The sequence below is a fragment of the Hemitrygon akajei genome, chromosome 19 (assembly GCF_048418815.1).
Source record: "Hemitrygon akajei chromosome 19, sHemAka1.3, whole genome shotgun sequence".
NCBI classification, from domain to species: Eukaryota; Metazoa; Chordata; class Chondrichthyes; order Myliobatiformes; family Dasyatidae; genus Hemitrygon; species Hemitrygon akajei.
The window spans coordinates 52,886,488-52,907,979 of NC_133142.1; the positions used below are offsets into that span (position 1 = coordinate 52,886,488).

General features: G+C 43.2%; 1 protein-coding gene across 3 annotated transcripts in view; it reads left to right on the forward strand.

Moving 5' to 3' along the window:
• Positions 1-21,492, forward strand: part of srgap3 (SLIT-ROBO Rho GTPase activating protein 3) — a 275,811-nt gene that overhangs the window by 121,793 nt on the left and 132,526 nt on the right. For all 3 annotated transcript variants that reach the window (XM_073072508.1, XM_073072507.1, XM_073072509.1), the window contains exon 3: positions 2,394-2,556. In XM_073072508.1, the coding sequence (XP_072928609.1) occupies positions 2,394-2,556 (163 nt within the window). The remainder of the gene's footprint in view (positions 1-2,393; positions 2,557-21,492) is intronic.

Here is a 21,492-nt window from a genome sequence, read left to right on the forward strand (position 1 = left end):
TTCTCAGCTGCATTGAAACATGCAGTTGGTAATGGATGAGCGGTCTCAGAGTTGGAGTCTGTTGAGAATGATTAACCAGCTATACAGAGGAATGACAGGTATTCGTCAGAATGACAGGAGAAGTGTAAGTAACACTGAGATCTCTTGGCATGCTGGAAATTATGATTGCAGTCAGTCTTTGACAGGTATATAAAAGTATCAGTCTTTTATACTCTCTGATATTGGTTAACCTGCCTTTCCAGGCCATCTTGCTTTAAAATCAAAGGCAACATCTTTCAAACACCCAGGAATTAATGCGAGTGCTGAAGGGAGTAGGCAAAGTTAAACAGCCTGCATTGTTCACAAGGGCTTACATTTGCTTCTTGTGGCATTAATGTTTAACAATGAGCTATGACTCCAAAACCTGCAAACCCTATCTGATGCTCACTTATCTGCAGTGTGAACCTTATCTATTTCTGACAAGTCTCACCGGTAAAGTTAATGGCGGTAATCCACTCCCGCATCCATATTTATTAACCCCATTTTCAGCTCGTGTTTGACTGTGGGTCTATGAGGTATTATCTGTCTTTCCCTGCTTTGCATTCATATAAAAGGAACTACAGTAGCTATTTTTTTAAAAAAAAAGGTTAATAAAAATGTATATTGATAAGAAAAATGGGCACGTAAATAAAGAGCTTATATAGCACCAGAGTACCAAAGAACAGAATTAAAATCAGGTTTAATATAATTGAGATATCTACTAAAATTTGTTGCTTTCTGTTAGCAGTACAATGCAAGACATAAAATTACTGAAATTATTTAGTGACAGAAATAAATAAGGAATACAAAGGATGAATAGTGAGTTCATGGATTCAGAGATCTGATGGTGGAGGGGAAGAAGTTCTCACGACCAGACTGTGCAACAGTTTCTTCCCCTAAGACATCAGACTCCTCAATACCCAGAGTCTAGACTGACATCTACATCAATTATTATTATATTGAAATTTGTCCTCTACTGTGCCTATTGTCTTGTTTATTAATTATTGCACTGCCCTGCACTGTTTTGTGCACTTTATGCAGTCCTGTGCAGATCTGTAGTCTAGTGCAGTTCTTATGTTGTTTTACGTAGTCTAATGTCTTCTTCTTCGGTTGTCCATCGAAATCCAATGATGACGTCCACTCCTTTAACGGTGAGATCTTTGATGACTATACAGTCCTATCCTGTACCCACAAGCTCTATTGTAGGTGGGACAAGTATATGTGATAGTGGTGGTAGTGATGGCAACCATGGCTGCATTTCTCCTGGCTCTCTTCTGGTTGTTCTTTCCATCTCCAGAATACGAACCCCGTCCCTACACAGCTGTTGCCAAGTGTTACGGTCAGCAGCAACATCCTCCAGATCCTCAGGTCTGATCTTGTACTTCCTTAAAGCATTCATCATCTGATCCTTATAGCGCTTCTTCGGCCCTCCAGCTGAGCGTCAACCATGATGTAGCTGGCCGTATAACACTCTGCGGGGTAGCCGACATGGGGGCATCCTTATCACGTGCCCCAACCACTGCAGCTGATGCTGGGTGATCATGGCCTCAATACTTCTGCAGTTGGTCTTTACAAGTATTTCAGTGTGAGGCACCCGCTCACGCCAGGTAATTCCCGGAATGCGCTGGAGACAGCTTATGTGGAAGCGCTCCAAGGACTTGATGTGACGGCTGTAGGTTACCCAAGCTTCACAGCCATAAAGGAGGGTGGTGACACAAACCGTTTGGTATACAGCGACCTTTGTGGAGGGACGAAGTGTAGCCTTGTGCTGTCTCACATAGTCTAGTGTAGTTTTGTGTTGTTTCATGTAGCACCATGGTCCTGGAGGAATGTTGTTTCGTTTTTACTGTGTACTGTACCAGCAGTTTATGGTCGAAATGACAATTAACTTGACTTGACTTGACTTAAAACGTTTAGTATGGCTTAAGGCTCTTGTCCCTCCACCCCGACGATGGTTAGGAGAAGAGTGAATTTTCTAGATGGTGAGGGGCCTTTAAGGAGAGATGCCACCTTCTTGAGGGACTTCCTCTTGAAGATAACCTCAATGGCAGAAAAGGTTGTGCCTGTGACGAAGCTGTCTTGAGTCTGCAGCTCCTGCCAGCTCTTGCAATGGTGTTATTTGTTTTAAATGCAGCCAGTAGGCAGAGGATTTTTGTTTAATTTGCTTTTAATCTGGACCCTGGGTCATTACAAAGTTGAGGGAGTTCTGCGCTGTTGCATGTGGGGATAGGAGTGCTTTTTCATGGAGGTGCCTTGCCTGTTCAGCTGATAATTGTTTCGTGCAGAAAGGGAGGGTCTGTGGGATTTGCTTCAACTCCAAGGGGAGTGTTGAGTGAAATGAGCATTAACACAGACTGTGCCTCTTTAATTCCCAGGAAAGACCAACATCTACTGTCACCCGTGAACTGCTGGTACCTGGTCCTCAACCAGACACGACGAGAGAGCAAAGACCATGCCACACTCAATGACATATACACCAACAACATCATCGTTCGCCTAACGCAGATCAGCGAGGATGTAATTCGGCTCTTTAAAAAGGTCAGTTTATTCATTTGACAACCAAAAGAATACCTGCAGATGCTGAAAATCTGAGGTAAAAATCAGAAAGGGCTGGAAACACTCACAAGCTCAAGCAGTGTCTGTGAAGAGAGCAACAGAGTTAATGTTTCAGGTCTATGAGCTTCTGTCTATATCCCCAGCATTTTCTGTTTTCACTGCTGTTCAAACAGATAATAGATAAAAGTACAAGACAAATTATATAAACACAAGTGATTCTGCAAATACTGGAAATTCAGAGCAACATGCACAAAATGCTGGAGGAACTCAGCAGGTCAGACAGCGTCAATGGAGAGGACTAAACATTTGATGATTCAGGCTGAGACGAAGGGCCTCAGCCCAAAATATCGACTGTTTATTCCTCTCCATTGATGCTATATAGTAATTTGGCTTATCAGCTTCTACAAAAGTTCCTTGAGACTGAAAGGAGCCCACGTCCAAACTCAGAAGGCCTGAGTTTCTATTCCCACGTGTTATAACCGCACACTGTGATAGATGGTCCTGCAACCATGGTGGTGAGGCCAGAGCATAAAACAACTGGCCATGTCTGAGATACTCTGGCCCTCAAGGGATGCGTCTCTGGAACTTCAGTGACACATTGCAAGCAAAAGAGGAGGAGCATTTGGCAGCTTTGAGCCTGTACTCACTGGAATTTAGAAAAATGTGGGAGGATCTCATTGAAACCTGCCGAATGTTGAAAGGACTAGGGAGGGTGGATGTCGAGTGGATGTTTCCTATGGTGGGGCATATCCAGAACTAGAGGGCACAGCCTCAAAACTGAGGAGCAACCTTCTAGAACAGAGGTAAGGAGTTTTGTTTTAGCCAGAGAGAGGTGAATCTGTGGAATGCTCTGTCACAGATTGTGATGGAGGCCAAGTCCATGGGTATATTTAAGGTGGAAGTTGATGGTTTCCTGATCATTCAGGGCATCAAAGGATATGGTGAGAAGGCAGGTGTATGGGATTGAGTGGGATCCGGGATCAGCCATGATGGAATGGTGAAGCAGACTCGATGGGCTGAATAGCCTAATTCTGCTCCTATGAATTATGGTCTCATGGAAAGTGGTGATTTTCTCAGAACATGGCAATGCACTTCAGTCACAAGAGGCCTGTGGTTGAACTATTGGGAGCCACAGGCTGCGAAACAATAGATTGACACCCAGCAGCCATCATCTTCTGAGCTTCAACACCATCAGGTATAACACCAACAAAACAAATCGCTGTTAAAGATAATGGGGGAGGATTAGTCAAGCCTTTCTCAAGGTTGGGGGTTGGTATGTACCCATCCGAGGCTTTGAGTAGGCTTGGAATCTGGCGCGGCTGTTCAGGGATTAAGTGACTCCTTCCAGGTTTAGAATTCACTTGAATGAAGGTGCGGCTGGTCAGCTCGCCCTGTAAACTGGTTTGGTGGTGTTGGGGGTGTCATACCCTCTGTTGTAGAAAGGTCCAGGGAGAACCCACGGCTGCTGTACTCGGGTGGTTAAGACCATAAGCCATAGGAGTAGAATTAGGCCATTAACATGAACTACACTTTATTCTCAAGAGTGTAGGAGAATGGGGAGAGATTTAACAGAGATATACAAAAGGGGTAGGGAATCAAGAACTAGAGGGCATAGGATTAACATGAGGAGAAAGATTTAATAGGAACCTGAGGTGAAACTTGCTCACACAGGGTGGTGTGTTTGTGGAATTGGTTGAGCCAGATACATTAACAACATTTAACGGGTCAAGGATGGGAAAGTCTGTGGGACATTGGGCAAACGTGGTAAATGGGACTAGCTTAGATGGGCAGTGTGGTCAGCATCGGCATGTTGAGCTGAAGGACCTCTATGACTATCTGCCTCTGGATGCTTCTACTGAGCTTGCTGGACCTGCTTGCTTGTGCTCATTTGTACCCATCAGTTGAAGCATCTCTTCTGCATGAACCAACTGCAAGTTACAGCTATTTGTAGAAGAATATTGGCAGTTACCAAAGCTTTCTGCAACTAATTATATTCTCAAAATGTAGAATCAATTATAATTTTAAATGGTGGATTTTGGTTTAAAATAATGTCACGGGTTCTTTTGCAAGGTCAGTGGTGGATTTGTTTTAAAGTTTAAAGTTCAAAAGTTCAAAATAAATTTCTTATCAAAGTACATATATGTCACCATATACTATCCTGAGATTCCTTTGCTTGCGGGCATTCACAAAAAATAGAAAGAAACACACGAGAATCAATGAAAAACTACACACAACAAAAATGGGCAAACAGCCAACGTGCAAAAGACAACAGATTGTGCTAATACAGTACAAAAAAAGAAAAAAAATTAATAATAAATTAATAAGTAATAAATATTGAGAACATGAGTTGCAGAGTCCTTGAAAGTGAGTCCATAGTTTGTGGAATCAGTTCAGCGTTGGGATAAGTGAAGCCATCTCTTCTGGTTCAACAGCCTGATGGTGAGGGGTACTAACTGTTCCTGAACCTGGTAGTGTGGGACCTGAGGCTCCTGTACCTCCTTCCCGATAGCAGCAATGAGAAGAGAACATGGCCTGAATAGTGGGGTCCTAGATGATGGATGATGCTTTCCTGCAACAGCGCTCCTTGTAGATGTGCTCAATGGTGAGAAGGTCTTCTGGAATCAAACACCTTCTTATCCCTTTCACTATACTGGGGTGTCATCCAATCAACTCTCAGGAGAGGGGTGTGAAGCATTGATCACTTTGCATTAAAATATGCTCCAGTTGTGTTCTTTCTTGTAACAATGGTGTATATTTTTAGTAAATGTTATGTTTCTCTTGTGAATGCTGTTTACATGATGCTATGATGCTGCTACAGCTAAGTCTTTCATCGCACCTGTGCAGACATGGTCCTGTGACAATAAACTCAACTTTGACTCTTTCCTTTGACTTTGAACTGCAGTTTTCTAGGTTGGTAGCTGAGGAATCTCCCATATTAGCTCAGTATTTCCATTGTTCACTTGTAATGGTGCAATTAATGAGCAAAAATTTGTATAAGATATCTTAGTGATAGTCTAGGTTCTAGGAACAAGCACCCCTGATAACAATAGATGATTTCATCTCCTTCACTGTCTCAGCACAGCTGGCTGAGTTAGTCCCCAGCACTTATCACAGCTCAGTAACTGGATGAAGTGGTACAATGGATGGGCATCTGTGCTTTGAACCATTTCAATAATCATTTACACTTTTGTATTTCGGCTGTCGCAGCTAGAGAGGAAGGGAGGTGGAGAGAAGTGGCGTGGAGTAGGTGAGGGAGTGGATGGCAAATAGAAACTTCAGATTCAGAGTTTTTTGTCATGTGTATATCAAAACCTGCAGTGAAACGAGTCATTTGCCTTAATAACTGACACACCCGAGGGACGTGCTGGGAGCAACCCGCTAGTGTTGTCACCTATTCTGATGTCAACAAAACATGCTCACCATATTTGGCAGAAGAACACAGAATACAATGAAGCAGAACATACCAGGAGACAAAACAAAAACAGCAAAACAAGCCCCATTCCTCTGACACCTTTATTCCTTCTATCAAAGCGCATGACCATACACTTCCCTACACTATATTCCATCTGCCACTTCGCCCGTGCTCCTAATTTGTCCAAAGTTCAAAGGTCATGATAAATTTGTATTAAAGTACATATATGTCACCAAATACAACCCTGAGATCCACTTTCTTGTGGGTAATCACAGTAAATACAAGAAACACAATAGAATCAATGAAAAAACACGAGGAAATCTGCAGATGCTGGAAATTCAAACAACACACACAAAATGCTGGTGGAACACAGCAGGCCAGGAAGCATCTATAAGGAGAAGCACTGTCGACATTTCGGGCCGAGACCCTTCGTCAGGAATCAATGAAAGACTGCACCCAATAGAATGGACAACTATTGATGTGCCCTCCCAGGGTGTTTCAACAAAACCACGTCGAGCTGCTGCCGTTTCTCCTCAGATATCTGCACACAATTGCCAGCACTGTTTATATTACCATGTCCCCCTCCTCAATCGGGCAGTGTATCTGTCCCTGATGTGCTTCTAGAACATTCTCGTTTTCCCCTATAACTGTATTCCTGAGCTTCCTGATGAGGAGCACATCCAGGATTTGCAGTGGACAGCATTCTGACTGGATACATCACCATCTGGTACGGAGGATCGGAACAAACTGCACATTCAGACATCTCCATCATGAGCACTAATCTCCCTGACATCAAGAGCATCTTTAAAAGACAATGCATCAAATATATTGATATATGGAAACCTAGATATACTCTATAATACAATCCTCCAAGCGGACAACAACCTTGTCATGGGGTTTGAAGGCTTACTTAACTCAATGACCCAGAGAACTGTGTTGGCTGGAGTCAGGGCTTTACGCTTTGGCTCTTGGTAGGGTCACCCATGCCAAACAGGTCAGAGGGTAGAGTCCAGACTAAGAGTGGCCCACTGGTGCTCTGGGTTCAGGGGCTTCAGCTCAAAGCTAACAACCCTGACTGGTCAAAAACAAAATAGTAATGAAGAATCCTTCTCTATGTGTGTACTATGGCACAGACAGACAGAAATGGAGAACCTTCAGTGCTGCCCTAAACGGTAGCAGCTTAACAGGCAGTACGGAAGTAAGTATATATAAAACACACTCCGTATATACACACAGTATATGTAATTGTATTTTATGGTATATTTTATGTACTGCTGCCATTAAACAGCAAGTTTCTCATAATTTGTCAGAGAAAGTAAACCTGATTCTGATTCTGACAGCAGGAGGAGTGGAGAAACATAAAGAAGGAAAAATAATGAGGAAATATTCCTTTTAGTGATCTAAGTGGCAGATCTTTAGCTCTGAACACAAAAATCAGCCCAGGGCCATCAGCAATCTTTCCATATCTGTAACACAATGAATGAGCCAGCTTGCTTTCAACTGCTGCACTCTTTGTTCCCATTTTTCTGCATGTTATTTTTTGCACAGATGACAAACACCATTAGAACAAAAAACACCATCAGGGTCCCCATTAAGATTGTTACTTTCTCCCTCGAATAATGGCCTATGTTAAATATTTCAAATTATTTCCTTAAGCTTGTATCGCCACTGGAATTCTTTGCTGACAAGCTTTTATGCAGCGGTTCGAGTTGCTTGGTGTGACTGATCCAAGTTTGACTGCATGAATGAAGCCCCTGTGGGGATTGATATGTGGCTAGCAGATGAATTTCAACACAGAAAAACAGGGAGACATCACGTTTGGTATGAAAACGGAACACAAGGAAACAGGAGCAGGAAGAAAGCACTTGGCCCTTCGAGCATATAAGATGATAGGAGGCATAGTTCAGGTTTAAAGTTCAAAGTAAATTTATTATCAAAGTACATATATGTCACCATATAATGCCCTGAGATTCGTTTGCTTGCAAGCATTCATAGTAAATACAAAGAAACATAAAAGAACCAGTGAAAATCTACACACAAGATGGACCAACAACCAATGTGTAAAAGACAATGAACTGTGCAAATGCAAAAAGAAAAAAAAACAAGCAAAATAGTAATAATAAATTAATTAGCAATACATCTTGAGAACATGAGATGATGAGTCCTTTAAAGTGTGTCTATAGGTTGTAGGAACAACTCAGTGTTGGAGTGAGAGAAATTCAGTGGATTTATCTCCTCTGTTGCATGTCGCACCAGCAGATTTTTCATATATGTAAATGTATGTGTTGAATAAAGTTGATCTGTGAACTTCTTTTTAAGATCATGTTTGGAAATCTTACGTACCTTAAGTTAAAAAGAAATGATAACACAAGAATATTTAGGAATAACCCTGAAATTCTTGCAATCAACTGACGCAGGATGTTTCTTGAAGAGAGAAGGATGATGTCACAGAGAGTAATGGCAGAATAAGTAAAATGTAAGGATTTCCAAAACACAGGTACAATTCCTATAAACTAAAAAGACATTCTAATACATTGCAGACAAATGAATCATCTGTGGCAGAAACTGAAGCTGGAGTAATGGATTCTAGTTCACCCTGTGTTGCTTTCACATTTCTTCTTTAAGTTCCTTACCCCATTCCAACTAAGCCTGAACTGCTCTCTATATTTATATCTTTTTTCTACCACATGGTGACTTCACACACTTAAGATATTTTAACATTTCCTCGGATATCCTTTTAACACAAATGGTTTAAAAGCATTTTTTGGAGACATAGATCTTAGCTAGCTGCCATTAACACTGTAAAGCTAGCATAAAACTCCCGACTATAATCACATCAGTTATTGATATGCTAAATAATATTTTCCATCTGTTCTACAAGCTTCCTTGAACTAAGCAATTTAAGAGTCAGTTTGTTTGTTTGAAACAAACCAAATTAAACAACTCATTGTCTTATAATCTACCCTTGAGCAATAAGACAGGATGCTGTGAGTTAGCATCTGCTTTTACACAGAGAGAGCATCTGCAAAATACAGAGCTTGTTTGCAAAGGTGTTTTTAACTTCAGGCTGATTACTGCTTCCCTTTACATTTTAAGATCTGAAGACTTTTTATGACCAGAAACTAAACAAACTCTTAGTTGGAAGTTTAGATACAACTGTTTTTAATCTTACAAGTAGCAGCAGTGTTTACAAAGTGAGCTGAGCCAAAAATTAAGGAAGAAGCCACCTGGCCTAGAAGTGAAAATCCATGGCAGCCTAAGTTAGCATAAATTATGCTTAACAAAAAGAGTTGTCAAAGTTTATAGGAAAGATTCAAGAAATTGTTTAATGTCATTTCCAGTACATGCATGCAAAGGAGAATGAAATAATTGTAACTCCGGATCTAATGCAGCATATAAAAACACTATAATAATGTACATAACAGTAAAAAGATACAATAAATATAAATACTGTACAGAAAATAGCTTATATACATTGATTATATGTACATAAAGTGACACCAGACACAGAATATCAGGTGAAACTCAGTTAACAAGTGAGAGAACAGAGATTCATGCTAATAGTTAGATGGGGAAGGACATGTGGAGGTTCAAACAAAGAGTAAGTCTTACAGGCTGTCCTCCTCATCCCTACGTACAACCTGAAGTTAAAATGTGAGGATCCTGTACAGAAAATCATATATTACTGGTCTGAGGTAACAGATGATCTTCAATGTAACCACGTTGAGTCTGTAGACTGCTTTGTGTTCAAAGCCACAGCACTCAGCCTCGATGAGTATGTTACCATCACGACGAACTTTATCAGCAAGGGCATTGAGGACCATGTACCAAAGAGAACAATCCAGGTGTTTCCTAACTTTGAAACCACAGATGAACGAGCCCTTACTGAAGTCTAGGACTTTGACGCTCAATCCAGGTGTCTCTGACCCATGCAAGAAATTGAGCTACATCCTTCGCAAAGCTATCAGTGATGCCAAGAGACCAGCTGACCATTGTGGCAGGGCTTACGTGCTACAACAGGAAGCCAGGCAGAATCGCCAACATCCTTTCCCGATGAGATTAACACATTCTATGCGTGTTCGAAATGGACGGGATCGGAATATCACCCACCCATCCTGACAGCCTCCAATCAGCTGAGCCCACAGTCACCGTTGCAATCGTAAGATCAGACTCGTGCAAAACATACATCTGGCCCAGATGGTGTCCCTGACTCTTCCTTAGATCTTGCACAGATCAGCCGGTGGGGGTATTTACAGGCATTTTTAACCTCTCCCTGCTTCAGTCTGAGCAAACCACTGTCACCCTAACACCTAACAAACACAAGGTAATGTGCTTTAATGACCACTGTGACCAGTGACAGTAGTCACTGACACAAACCAACGCAAGCTGTTTAAAAACCCTGGTCAAGACAAGTATCAGCTCCAGTCTCCCAAACAACTTTGACCACTGAAATTGGCCTAGGACTGCTGATGCCACCTTCCTGACATTAAACCTCCCTCTGGAGCATCTGGACAGTAAAGACACCATCACACCATAATCAGTAGGGATAGACAGCAACACGTCTGCCACAACTATCCTCAATAGTGACACCCACAAAGCTGCTCTATCTCTCTCCTAAACACTTCCAACTCCATGGCCAGACTCTACTCTATCTACAGTTTGCAGATGATACCACTGGTGTGGGCCAAGTGGCAAATACCGATGAGTCGGAGTACAGGGCAGGAGGTAGAGAGCTCAGTGACATGATATCACGCCAAACATTCGCTCAAGTTCAGCAACACTAAAGAGTCTAACTGCACTGCACTGCTCTGTACTGTAACACTTTATTCTGCATTCTCCTAATTCACAATTAGGATAATTGTGTTGTTTTACCTTGTACGACCTAAATGGACTGGTGATATGAGTTGCTCTGTAAGACCATAAGACATAGGAGATTAATTAGGCCATTTGGCCTATTGAGTCTGCTCTGCTATTTCAGCATGGCTGATTTGTTATCCCTCTCAACGGCATTCTCCTGACTTCTCCTTGTAACCTTTGACCCCAACCCCCCCCAACGGACAGTATGCAAGACAAATTTTTCACTGTACGTTGGTACATGTGACACTTTCCCAATAAGTTAATGACCATGCCCTCCCTTTTAATGAGGAGCCTCAATGTTGGGAATGCTGTGAAGATGGTGACTCATACTGACACTGATTTTTGCACACCCCTCCCCTCCGCTTGCAATCCTCCAGCATCACCTGGTTTAAAGTTCTCTTCCTTGTTTTCAAATGCTCCCACAGTCTCAAGTCAAGTCGCTTTTTATTGTCATTTCAACCATAGACTGCTGGTACAGTACACAGTAAAAATGAAACAATGTTCCTCCAGGACCCTGGTGCTACATGAAACAACACAAAACTACACGAGACTATGTGAGACAGCACAAGGCTACACTAGACTACAGACCTACACAGGACTACATAAAGTGCACAAAACAGTGCAAGGCAGTACAATAATTAAGTAATTAATAATCAAGACGATAGGCATGGTAGAGGACAAATTACAATATAATAATAAATGATGTAGATGTCAGTCTAGACTGTGGGTATTGAGAAGTCTGATGGCTTTGGGGAAGAAACTGTTGCACAGTCTGGTCGTGAGAGCCCGAATGCTTCGATGCCTTTTCCCAGATGGCAGGAGGGAGAAGAGTTTGTATGAGGGGTGCATGGGGTCCTTCATAATGCTGTTTGCTTTGCGGGTGCAGCATATGGTGTAAATGTCTGTAATGGCGGGAAGAGAGACCCCAGTGATCTTCTCAGCTGACCTCACTATCCGCTGCAGAGTCTTGCGATTCGAGATGGTGCAATTCCCGAACCAGGCAATGATGCAGCTCTTCATTTGACACCCCCAGATCCCGGAGTGAAGGATATTGAGGAACAACTGAGTTATAAGACCATAAGACATAGGAGCAGAATTAGGCCATTTGGCCTATTGAGTCTGCTCCACCATTCCATCCTGGCTGATCTATTTTCCCTTTAAGACCTCTTCTCCCTGCATCCCTTCATGCCCTGACTAATCAAGAATCTTATCAACCTCTGCCTTAAGTATACCCTGTGACTTGGCCTCCACGGCTGCCCGTGGCAACAAACTTCACAGATTCACCACTTTCTAGCTAAAGAAATTCCATATCTTCTCCATTCTAATTGGGCAAGCCTCTATTCCGAGGCTGTGTCCTCTGTTCTTAGACTCCCCCAGCATGGGAGTCATCCTCTCCACATCCACTCTATCAAAGCCTTTCAACATGAAATAGGTTTCAATGAGGTCACCCATCATTCTTCTGAATTCCAGTGAGTACAGGCCCAGAGCCATCAAACTCTCCTCGTATGATAAGCCTTTCAGTCCTGGAATCATTTTCGTGTACCTCATTTGAACCCTCTCGAATGTCAGCACGTCTTTTCTTAGATAAGGGGCCCAAAATTGCTCACAATACTCCAGATGAGGCCTCGCCAGTGCCTTACAAAGCCTCGGCATTAAATCCTTGCTTTTGTATCCTGGTCCTCTAGAAATGAATGTTAAGTTAACATTGTATTCGCCCTCCTCTCCACCGACTCAACCTTCAAATTAACATTTAGGGAATCCTGCACAAGTACTCCCATGTCCATATGCACTTCAGATTTTCGAATTTTCTCTCCATTTAGAAAATAGACTTACGCTTTTATTTCTTCTACTCAAGTGCATGACCATACACTTCTCAACACTGTATTCCATCTGCCACTTCTTTGCCCATTCTCCTAATCTAAGTCCTTCTGTAGCCTCTCTGCTTCCTCAAAACTACCTGCCCCTTCACCTGTCATCATATTATCCACAAGTTTGGCCACAAAGCCATCAATTCTGTCACCCAAATCATTGACATATAACCTAAAAAGAAGCGGTTCCAACGCAGACCACTGTGAACACCACTAGTCCCCATCAGCCAACCAGAAAAGGCTCCCTTTTTTCCCCACTCTTTGCCTCATCCACCAATCAGCCAATGTTAGTATCTTTCCTGTAAAACAATAGACTCTTAACTAGTTAAGCAGCCTGATGCGTGGCACCTTGTCAAAGGCCTTCTGAAAATCCAAGTACACGCCAACCAATTCTCTTTTGTCTGTCCTGCTCATTATTTCTTCAAGGAATTCCAACAGACTTGTCAGGCAAGATTTTCCCTGAAAGAAACGATGCTGACTACAGCCTATTTTATCATGTGCCTCCAAGTACCTTGAACCCACATCCTTAACAATCAACTCCAACATCTTCCCAACCACTAACAGCAGACTAACTGGCCTATAATTTCCTTCCTTCTGCCTCTTCTGAAGGGTGGAGTGACAATTGCAATTTTCTGTTCCTCTGGAAACATACCAGAATCTATTGTTTCTTGAAAGATTGTTACTAATTCCTCCATAACCTCTTCAGCCACTTCTGTCAGAACATTTCAGAAGAATCTAAACAAGCACTTGAATCAGCAAGGTATAGAAGACCACTGGCCAGATATAGACAAATGGGGTTAGTATAGGGAGGTACTTGATGGCCATGAACTTGAACTTGGTGGGCCAGGGTGGCTTGGTAGTGTAGCGGTGAGCATGACGCTTTACAGTGCCAGTGACACATGTTCAGTAAAGCAACTGTCTATAAGGAGTTTCTACTTCCCCTTGTGACCACGTGGATTTCCTCGGGGCGCTCCGCTTTCCTCACACATTCTAAAGATGTGTGGCCGAGGGTTAGTATGTTGTGGGCTTGCTATGTTGGCGCCAGAGGCCATGGTGACACTTGCAGGCTGCCCCCGATACATCAGCCTGTGTTGGTCATTGACACAAAAAGACACACTTTTGATGTTTCGATGTACATGTGACAAATAAAGCTGATCTTTAAAATGGCTGTTTCAATGCTGCAAGACTCTATGACCTTCCAATTCTGGACTCCTGCACCTCTTTTATTTCCCCTCTCAATGGCAGCCATATCTATAGTCTCCTTAAACCCAAGTCCTGGAACCTCTCCCTCAGCATCTCTCTCTTGGCCTTCTCCCTCTCCGCTAATGCCTTTGTCTATTTGGCCAGCTGTTGACCTTCTTCCTAACCTTCCCAGATCATTTCTTGTCTGAGTCTCCCTGCCATTATTCATGAAATCACTTTATAAATGTAAAGTAATATACACCAGAGATTCTGCAGATGCTGGTAATCGGGGGCCCACTTTGTCAAGACCACCATTTTAATAATATTTCCTATTCCCATTCCGCTATGTTGGTCCATGGCCTGCTCTACTGCCACGATGAGGCCACTCTCAAGTTGGAGGAGCAATCCCTCATTTTCTGTCTGGGTAGCCTCCAACCTGATGCAATTAACTTACAGTAATTTCTCCACCCTCCCCTTGCTTTCTTTTTCCATTCCCCATTCTGTCTCCCCTCTTACCCCATCCCTTCCCCTCACCTACCTATCACCTCCCTCTGGTACTCCTTCTCCTTCCCTTCCTCCCATGGACCATGCTCCTCTCCTATCAGATTCACCTATCACCTATCATCTCCCAGCTTCTTACTTCAACACCCCTCTCCCCCACCCCCATGCCTTCTCTCTCATCTGGCTTGACCTTCGACCTACCATCTTGCACTCCACCCCTCCCCACCTTCTTATTCTGGTGTTCTCCCCACTTCCTTTCCAGCCCTGATGGAAGATCTCAGATTGCTTAGAGTCAATAGATGCTGCCCGACCTGCTGAGTTCCTCCATGTTTTTGCTTGTTACCACAAATGTAAAGTGTTGTCACACTGACAAAAACCAGATGGGATTGCAATACTTTGACCGTATGGACCCAGATCTGCCATTGGTATAAAATACAGTGTCTCACCTCACCTGTGGCCCACCATACAATGTATTTTTAGTTCCCTGTCCTTGCTTCATTTGGACTTGATTATCTAGCCCATGAACCAGAGAAAACAACAACTACCTATTGATCTTACCTTGTGTTTTAAAGTGTAAGACCCAGTATGAGAATCAATGTGTACTTCAAACTGTAATAGCAACCTTCCAGACAGCGAACTCTATCTCTCCCTTGAGCCAACTTGCTCTAAAAGTCCTCTGGCCACTAAGTGCCGCAATGTTCTATTTTTATGAGAAAGTTCCCTCTGGTGCCTCTCCTCCACTTTCTCCCCTGGTCCTCTGTCTTCTCAAATCAAATTGCTTCTTCTTCAGCCCTTTAATTTTTCCACCTGTCACCTCCCAGCTTCCCACTTCACTTAAAATTCTGCATTTACCTGTTTACAAACAATCAGGTGGTTGAAGGCAGTGATACACTAAACAGCCGAGTCCTGCAGATATCTCATCCCATCCATGTCCTGAGCTCAGGTCACCATTACTGCCTGCCTGGGCCTTACAGACACAGATCCTTAGTGTGTGCTAAGTTTTGATCTCATTGAAAGTATACATAGGTATTACAGACCCAGTAGTGACATAAAACACTGGGGCAGGCAGCATCTATGCAGAGAAAAGAACAGTCAACGTTTTGGTTCAAGATCGTTCATCTGGACTGAAAAAGAGAGGGGAGGTAGCCAGAGTGAAAAGGTGCAGAGACAGGATGAAGCAAGAGCTGCAAGATGAAAGGAAGGTTCATGTGAGGAGGTTGGTGGGTGGATGGTTGGGGTGGGCGTGTAGTAGAGTGGGAAAAGCGTCAGAATCTGGAAGGTGACAAAGGGCTGATCGTGATGGAATCTGATAGGAGAGGAAGGCAGAGTACGGAATAAAGGGAGGCAGGTGGAGAGGGGAATTAAACAGAGGGAGTGTGTGGGTGATGAGCTGATGGACAGACCCAGTTCCCCCAGGTTGGATTCCTGGTCAGTATTGAGCTCAGATTCAAATAGAGACATGGAGTCATTGAGTCTCAGAGCATGGAAACAGGCTCTCCAGCCCAGTTCATCCACGCAAAATGTTGCCCAGTGAACTCATTCCATCTGCTCATGTTTTGCCCATAGCTCTCAACACCCCTTCTTTCCATGTAGTTGTATGAGATCCCTGGTTTTATTCTTATTCTGTGCTGAGCGTTAACCTACTTCAGTGCATGCCTTTTTGTTAATTCTTATTTAGAGATACAGCACGCTAACAGGCCCTTCTGGATGAGGAGCTCGCGCATCCTAATTACACCCATGTGACCGATTATCTGATTAACTCTTCGGTCATTAGAATGTGGGAGGAAAATGGAGCATCTGGGAGAAAATCATATGATCACAGACAGAATGTACAAAGTCCTTACCGGCAGCTGTGGGAATCGAACCCAGGTCACTGGCACTGGCGCTGTAATAGCGTTATGCTAACCATAATGCTACCACGCTGAGAGTGATCCCAGGGTGGTTTCTTAATCTGTTCTGATCCCACTCATTTGTGCCAGGGATAGACAGACACAAAGGCCCCAGGTTCGATTCCTGGCCTGGCCTTCACTAGATGATGATAGGCTCTGTACATTCTTCCTTCACAGCCCCAGAGCTCTTACACCTCCTCTAGACCACAACCTCACCACTGAATATAAAGTCACTGTATCCCAGACAAAGACCTCCATTCTTGCACCCACCCTGGCTATGTATGCTCTTAGTAAAGACAAACAATGTGAGTAAACACTAGAACATTTTATTTACAGAAAACAGCTTCAGCCATCACTGAGCGTGTGTGGCCAGCTCTCCCACATCATTTCCGGTTCCAGGTGAACCAACCGCATTGCTCACTGGGGACTGAAGTTCTTTATTATGTACACACATAATAACTCATCTTCCCCCCTTTAAAGAAAAAAAAACATAACACTATGCCCCCATAAACCAGCAAGGAACAATAATCCTCTCCAACAAAGATATCTACATTCAATTGTAATGAGCAAATACAGTCCCTTATTCACTCAACAACGTTCAATCAGTCTCTGTGGTGGTTTACTGATTCCTTCTGGTCTGCCATTTGTTTTCACAGATGAATTGCTTTCATTTGCTGATTAATATTAGTGGCTTTTTGAGGACTCTGATCAATGTGTTCATTTCTTTCACATCCTTCTGCAAAGATCCTATCTGTTTGTCTCTGTTCTTTCTCTTGCTGCATGACCATAATTCACTCCATGTACCCCACAATGGAACCCTGGACTGCATCCATGTGATCAGTGAATGCTTGCGCTTGCATCAGTTCCAACTGATTCTGTCTAAATTCACAGAGCTCTCTCTCTTGACAGCGTATCACAAATAGCAACTCCTACTGTTGGTTTGTGTTCAGCTGTAGCATACCCATCCTCCTTTTTATTTTTCCTCAACAACTTCAGAGAGGAGCATGGAGATAGTTTTGATTTCTGGTCTTTAACTAGAAGTCGATGAAGAGGCAGATTTTGAACCAAAGCTGCATGATGTGGAAGCAAAGCTGGCGACTTGTTCACCATGATCACTCTGTTCAGCACTGGCATCCTGCCTGTCATGCTGGTGTAGCTGGTATGGCTGTCTCTGGAAGGTGGGGTTCTTGGGCTCCTCTTGCTTGACTGTTGGTCATCATCCTTGGTCTGTGAACTCTTTCCATTGGGCTGAGCTTTTCACATGCACTCAGGCCTAATATTGGCTGTACTCACTTTTCAACAATCAGTAGCTGCGCCTGTAGGTGCTGCCCCTTGTGTTAGAAGGTCACTATACACACCCCTTTTGCTGAAACGTTCTCTCCAGTATAGCCTGTCACCTTTAACTTCACTGGGTAAACCTTGCTCTTTACTATAAGAGTTTTGTAATCATCCATGGACAACAGATTCACCTGGGCTCTGGTGTCAAGCTTGGATGGAATTACTGTCTCATTCACAGTCACTGGAAAAATCCATTCTGTTTTACCAGCACTAGCAGAATACAGAGAATCCACAAAGACTTCCTCCATTTCCTCAGCAACAATGCGCACCTTTCTCATTGCAGCACTTGGCAAAATGATTTTTCTTCCCACAATTATTGCAGGACTTTCCATAAGTAGGACATGACATTGGAATGTGCCTGCCTCTATATTTGCTGCTTGAGCCTACCTCTCTGTTTCTCTGTTACTTTGGGAAGTGACTTGTGCGCTGCTCCTGTGTTTTCACAGCATGCGCTGTGTGTGTGTGTGCGTGTGTGTCTACCTTGTGCAGCTCCTTAGCTTGTGCTCATGCAGACTCTGCTGCCCTGCACCTATCCACAGCCTTTCCCAGCATCAAATCCTTTTCATAGAGCAATCTTTCTCTGAGCCCATTATTTGAAGTTCCACAGACTATTTTGTCTCTAACCAGTGAGTTTCTCAAATCTTCAAACTCACAGGACTTACTCAGTGTGGGAAGCTCAACTAAATATTGGTCAAAGCTAGCACCTTTTTTCCAATCAGAGGGGGGGAGAAATGTTATAACTTTCATATGTGGTTTTTACTTACAACAAAATACTCCTCAAATTTTGTCATCAGAGTGTCCAATGTAAAGGCTGTCTCATCAATTTGAAAGCTGTTAGCGATGTCCAACGCATCTTCGTACAATTACATGTAGAAAAATAGATGCTTTCAATTTTCCATCAGCCCCTTCTGCCCTGCTAGCTGCTAAATACATATTGGATCACTGTTTGAAGCATTTCCAGTTATCCATTAGATTGCCAGTGAACTGCAGAGGTGCCAGAGGACTTAGCCTTATCCATGATAAGAAATTTTGGCTTCTCAACTGAATTTCTTTGTCAATCCGGTAAACTGGGGAATGATGTGCTTTGTCGACATACTGGACATTCGACCTCGCTTGCTTCTAGCATCTTCTGTACTCACACAGTCTTTCATTGCTCACTGGGAACTGAAGTCTTTACTTTGCACACACATAATAACACAAGCCTCACATTCCTCTCATGTTGGTTACCTGCTGACTCCTGAAACAGTTTAAAGAGGTTAGCCTTGGTGAGAAGTGACACTAAGGTGCCTTTGATGTATGAGTAGCCACGATATACAGATCAACAATAAATACTGATCTTCTGGTAGCAGAGCATGTTTGACACTTTCTGATCTGTGGACAATATTGTGCACTTGTGCACGACAGTGAATAAGCCACTACTCTGCCTTCTTTGTAATTGCATCAATATGTCAGGCCCAGGATTAAACTTCAGAGATGTTGACACCCAGGAACTTGAAACTGATCACCCATTCCACTGGTGAGCCCTCAGTGAGTACTGGTGTGTGTTCCCTCGACTTCCCCTTCCTACAGTCAATTCCTTGGTGTTAGAACGCAAGGTTTTTGTTGCTAGACCACACAACCAGCTGATCTGTCTCACTCCAATACGCCTCCTGTTGCTCTATGCAATTTGTTCAGAGCATAGAGCCTCCCAGGCCCTATGCTCAGTATTCCCATCTCTAAAACCTTGCTTCAAACTCACCTCCTTGATTTGATCAATAGACTTAGTATCCCTTAGGCTTGGCATTCAATCTGTATGAGGTGCTCTGCAGCCAATTCTCACCTGAACCATGTTGCTGATAATGGATATCAAAACAGAGGCAGGTTTGCACCACTGCCTATTGTATTGGAGTTGGTTTATTATTGTCACATGCAACAGGATACAGTGAAAAGTTTTTGCCTGCCTGCCATCCAGAAGTTCCACACCTAAATCCTGCAAGGTGGTACTAAGGAAAACTGAATGCCAAATATATTGTAGACTGTAGTTGCAGAAAAGGTTACGCACGGGGAGATGAATAACGTGCAAGGGAAATGATGAGGTAGGTTGGAAGATGTTGAGTTCATGCTTTAATGTATGAGGGTTCTGTTCCAAAATCCGTTAACAGTGGGATAGAAGTGCTGGGTTTGCTTTCATAATTTCATTTTAGAATGGAGACGAGGAGGAATTTCTTTAGCCAGTGGGTGGCAAAATTCATAGCCACAGATGGCTGCGGAGGCCAAGTGATTGGGTATAGGTTTAGCTGATATTTAGCCGATTTTAAGTGCGAGCCAGAGTAAAAAGATTAAGGTGTCAAGGCTGAGAGCTGAGGTCGAGCCGGTGTTCAGCTCACTTCTCCATGTCAGCCAACATCCCCCACCTGAGCCTGTGCCAACTGCCTTGGTTTGCCCCGACGCCCTCTGTTTTCACTACTACCATTGGGCAGGAGGTACAAGGGTCTTGGGTCAATGCCACCAGGTTTGGGAGTAGTTGTCGCCCTGCAGCCATTGGGCTCCAAAGCCGGCTACACTCGCCTCAGCTGTGACCTGCAACCATCAGGTTTCTACCTGCCTCTTCTTGCCTCAGTGGTGGACTCACCTTCAGGGACTCCCAGTTCACGTTCTTTGTATTATTTGTTCTTTTTGCACACATTGGATGTTGGTCAGTCTTGCTTGTGTGGGGCTTTACAGATTCCATTGTGTTTCTTTGTTTTGTGTCTGCTTGCATGAAAATGAATCTCACGATTGTATATGGTTATACAGATATTGATAATAAATTTACTTCATACTATGATATTTAAAGCAGAGGCTGATAGGTTTTTGATTTGTAAGGGTGTCAAAGGATATGGGGAAGAGGCAGGAATATGTTTTGAGAGGGATAATAAATCAGCCGTAATCGAATGACAGAGCAAACTTGATGGGCTGAATGGTGTAATTCTGCTCCTATGTCTTACTGTCTCATTGTATTTTCCGCCCGATGGGAGGGGGAGAACAGGAAAAAACTGCAGTGGATCAGTTGGCCATTGTTATCTTTAAACCCATTCAGGGAGACCATTTCAATTTAAGCAATGATGTAAAGAAACAAAGTAGAATTGGGTGGCTATTATTTTTCATATTTTCTTTGCGTAGAAGGCTATTCGGCCCAATATGGCTGTGCTGGCTCTCGAAGCATTACCAATAGTTGCAGTCCCCCACTGATTTCCCTACAACCTGTCGATCAACTTCCCACTGACTCTCCTCCCAGCCATCTACATGAGAAGCCATTGACACTAACAAGTTGACCTATCAATTAACTCCCAGCACATCCGTAGGACGTGGGACAGAACTGGAGCAATGGAGGAAACCCAGGCTATCACAGAGAGAACATGCAAACTCCACACCGGCAGCATGCAAAGTTATCTGAAGATGCTAAGATTCCAGATTCAGTATTTGTCATGTGTACACCAAAACGTGCAGGGAAATGTGGCCTACAAATATGTGCAGGCAATCTGATATTATACATTTGCTCGAAGTTGAAATTAGCCCCCAAATATTAGTTGGAAAGTAATCCCTCTGTACTCATGCTTGGGGTTAAAGAACTTTGCTGAATGAAAATAATCTGAAACTTCCAAGTGGCATTAGATGAGATATGACTTGGTGTCCTCTCCTTGCCTGGGAGTTATCAGGACTGGCAACAGTGCATTCTTTAATCAGGATTAGCTGATGCCAGTTCTATTTGGTAACACGATACAGCAAAGATTTCTCTGTTAGTCGAAGGGTCCCCCCTCGCTGGAATCCGTGTGAGTTGAGGAGAGCGGAATTCGGCAACACTCCAGGTGGTCACTAACTGTCGTCTAAATACACATGTTGTCCAGCAGTA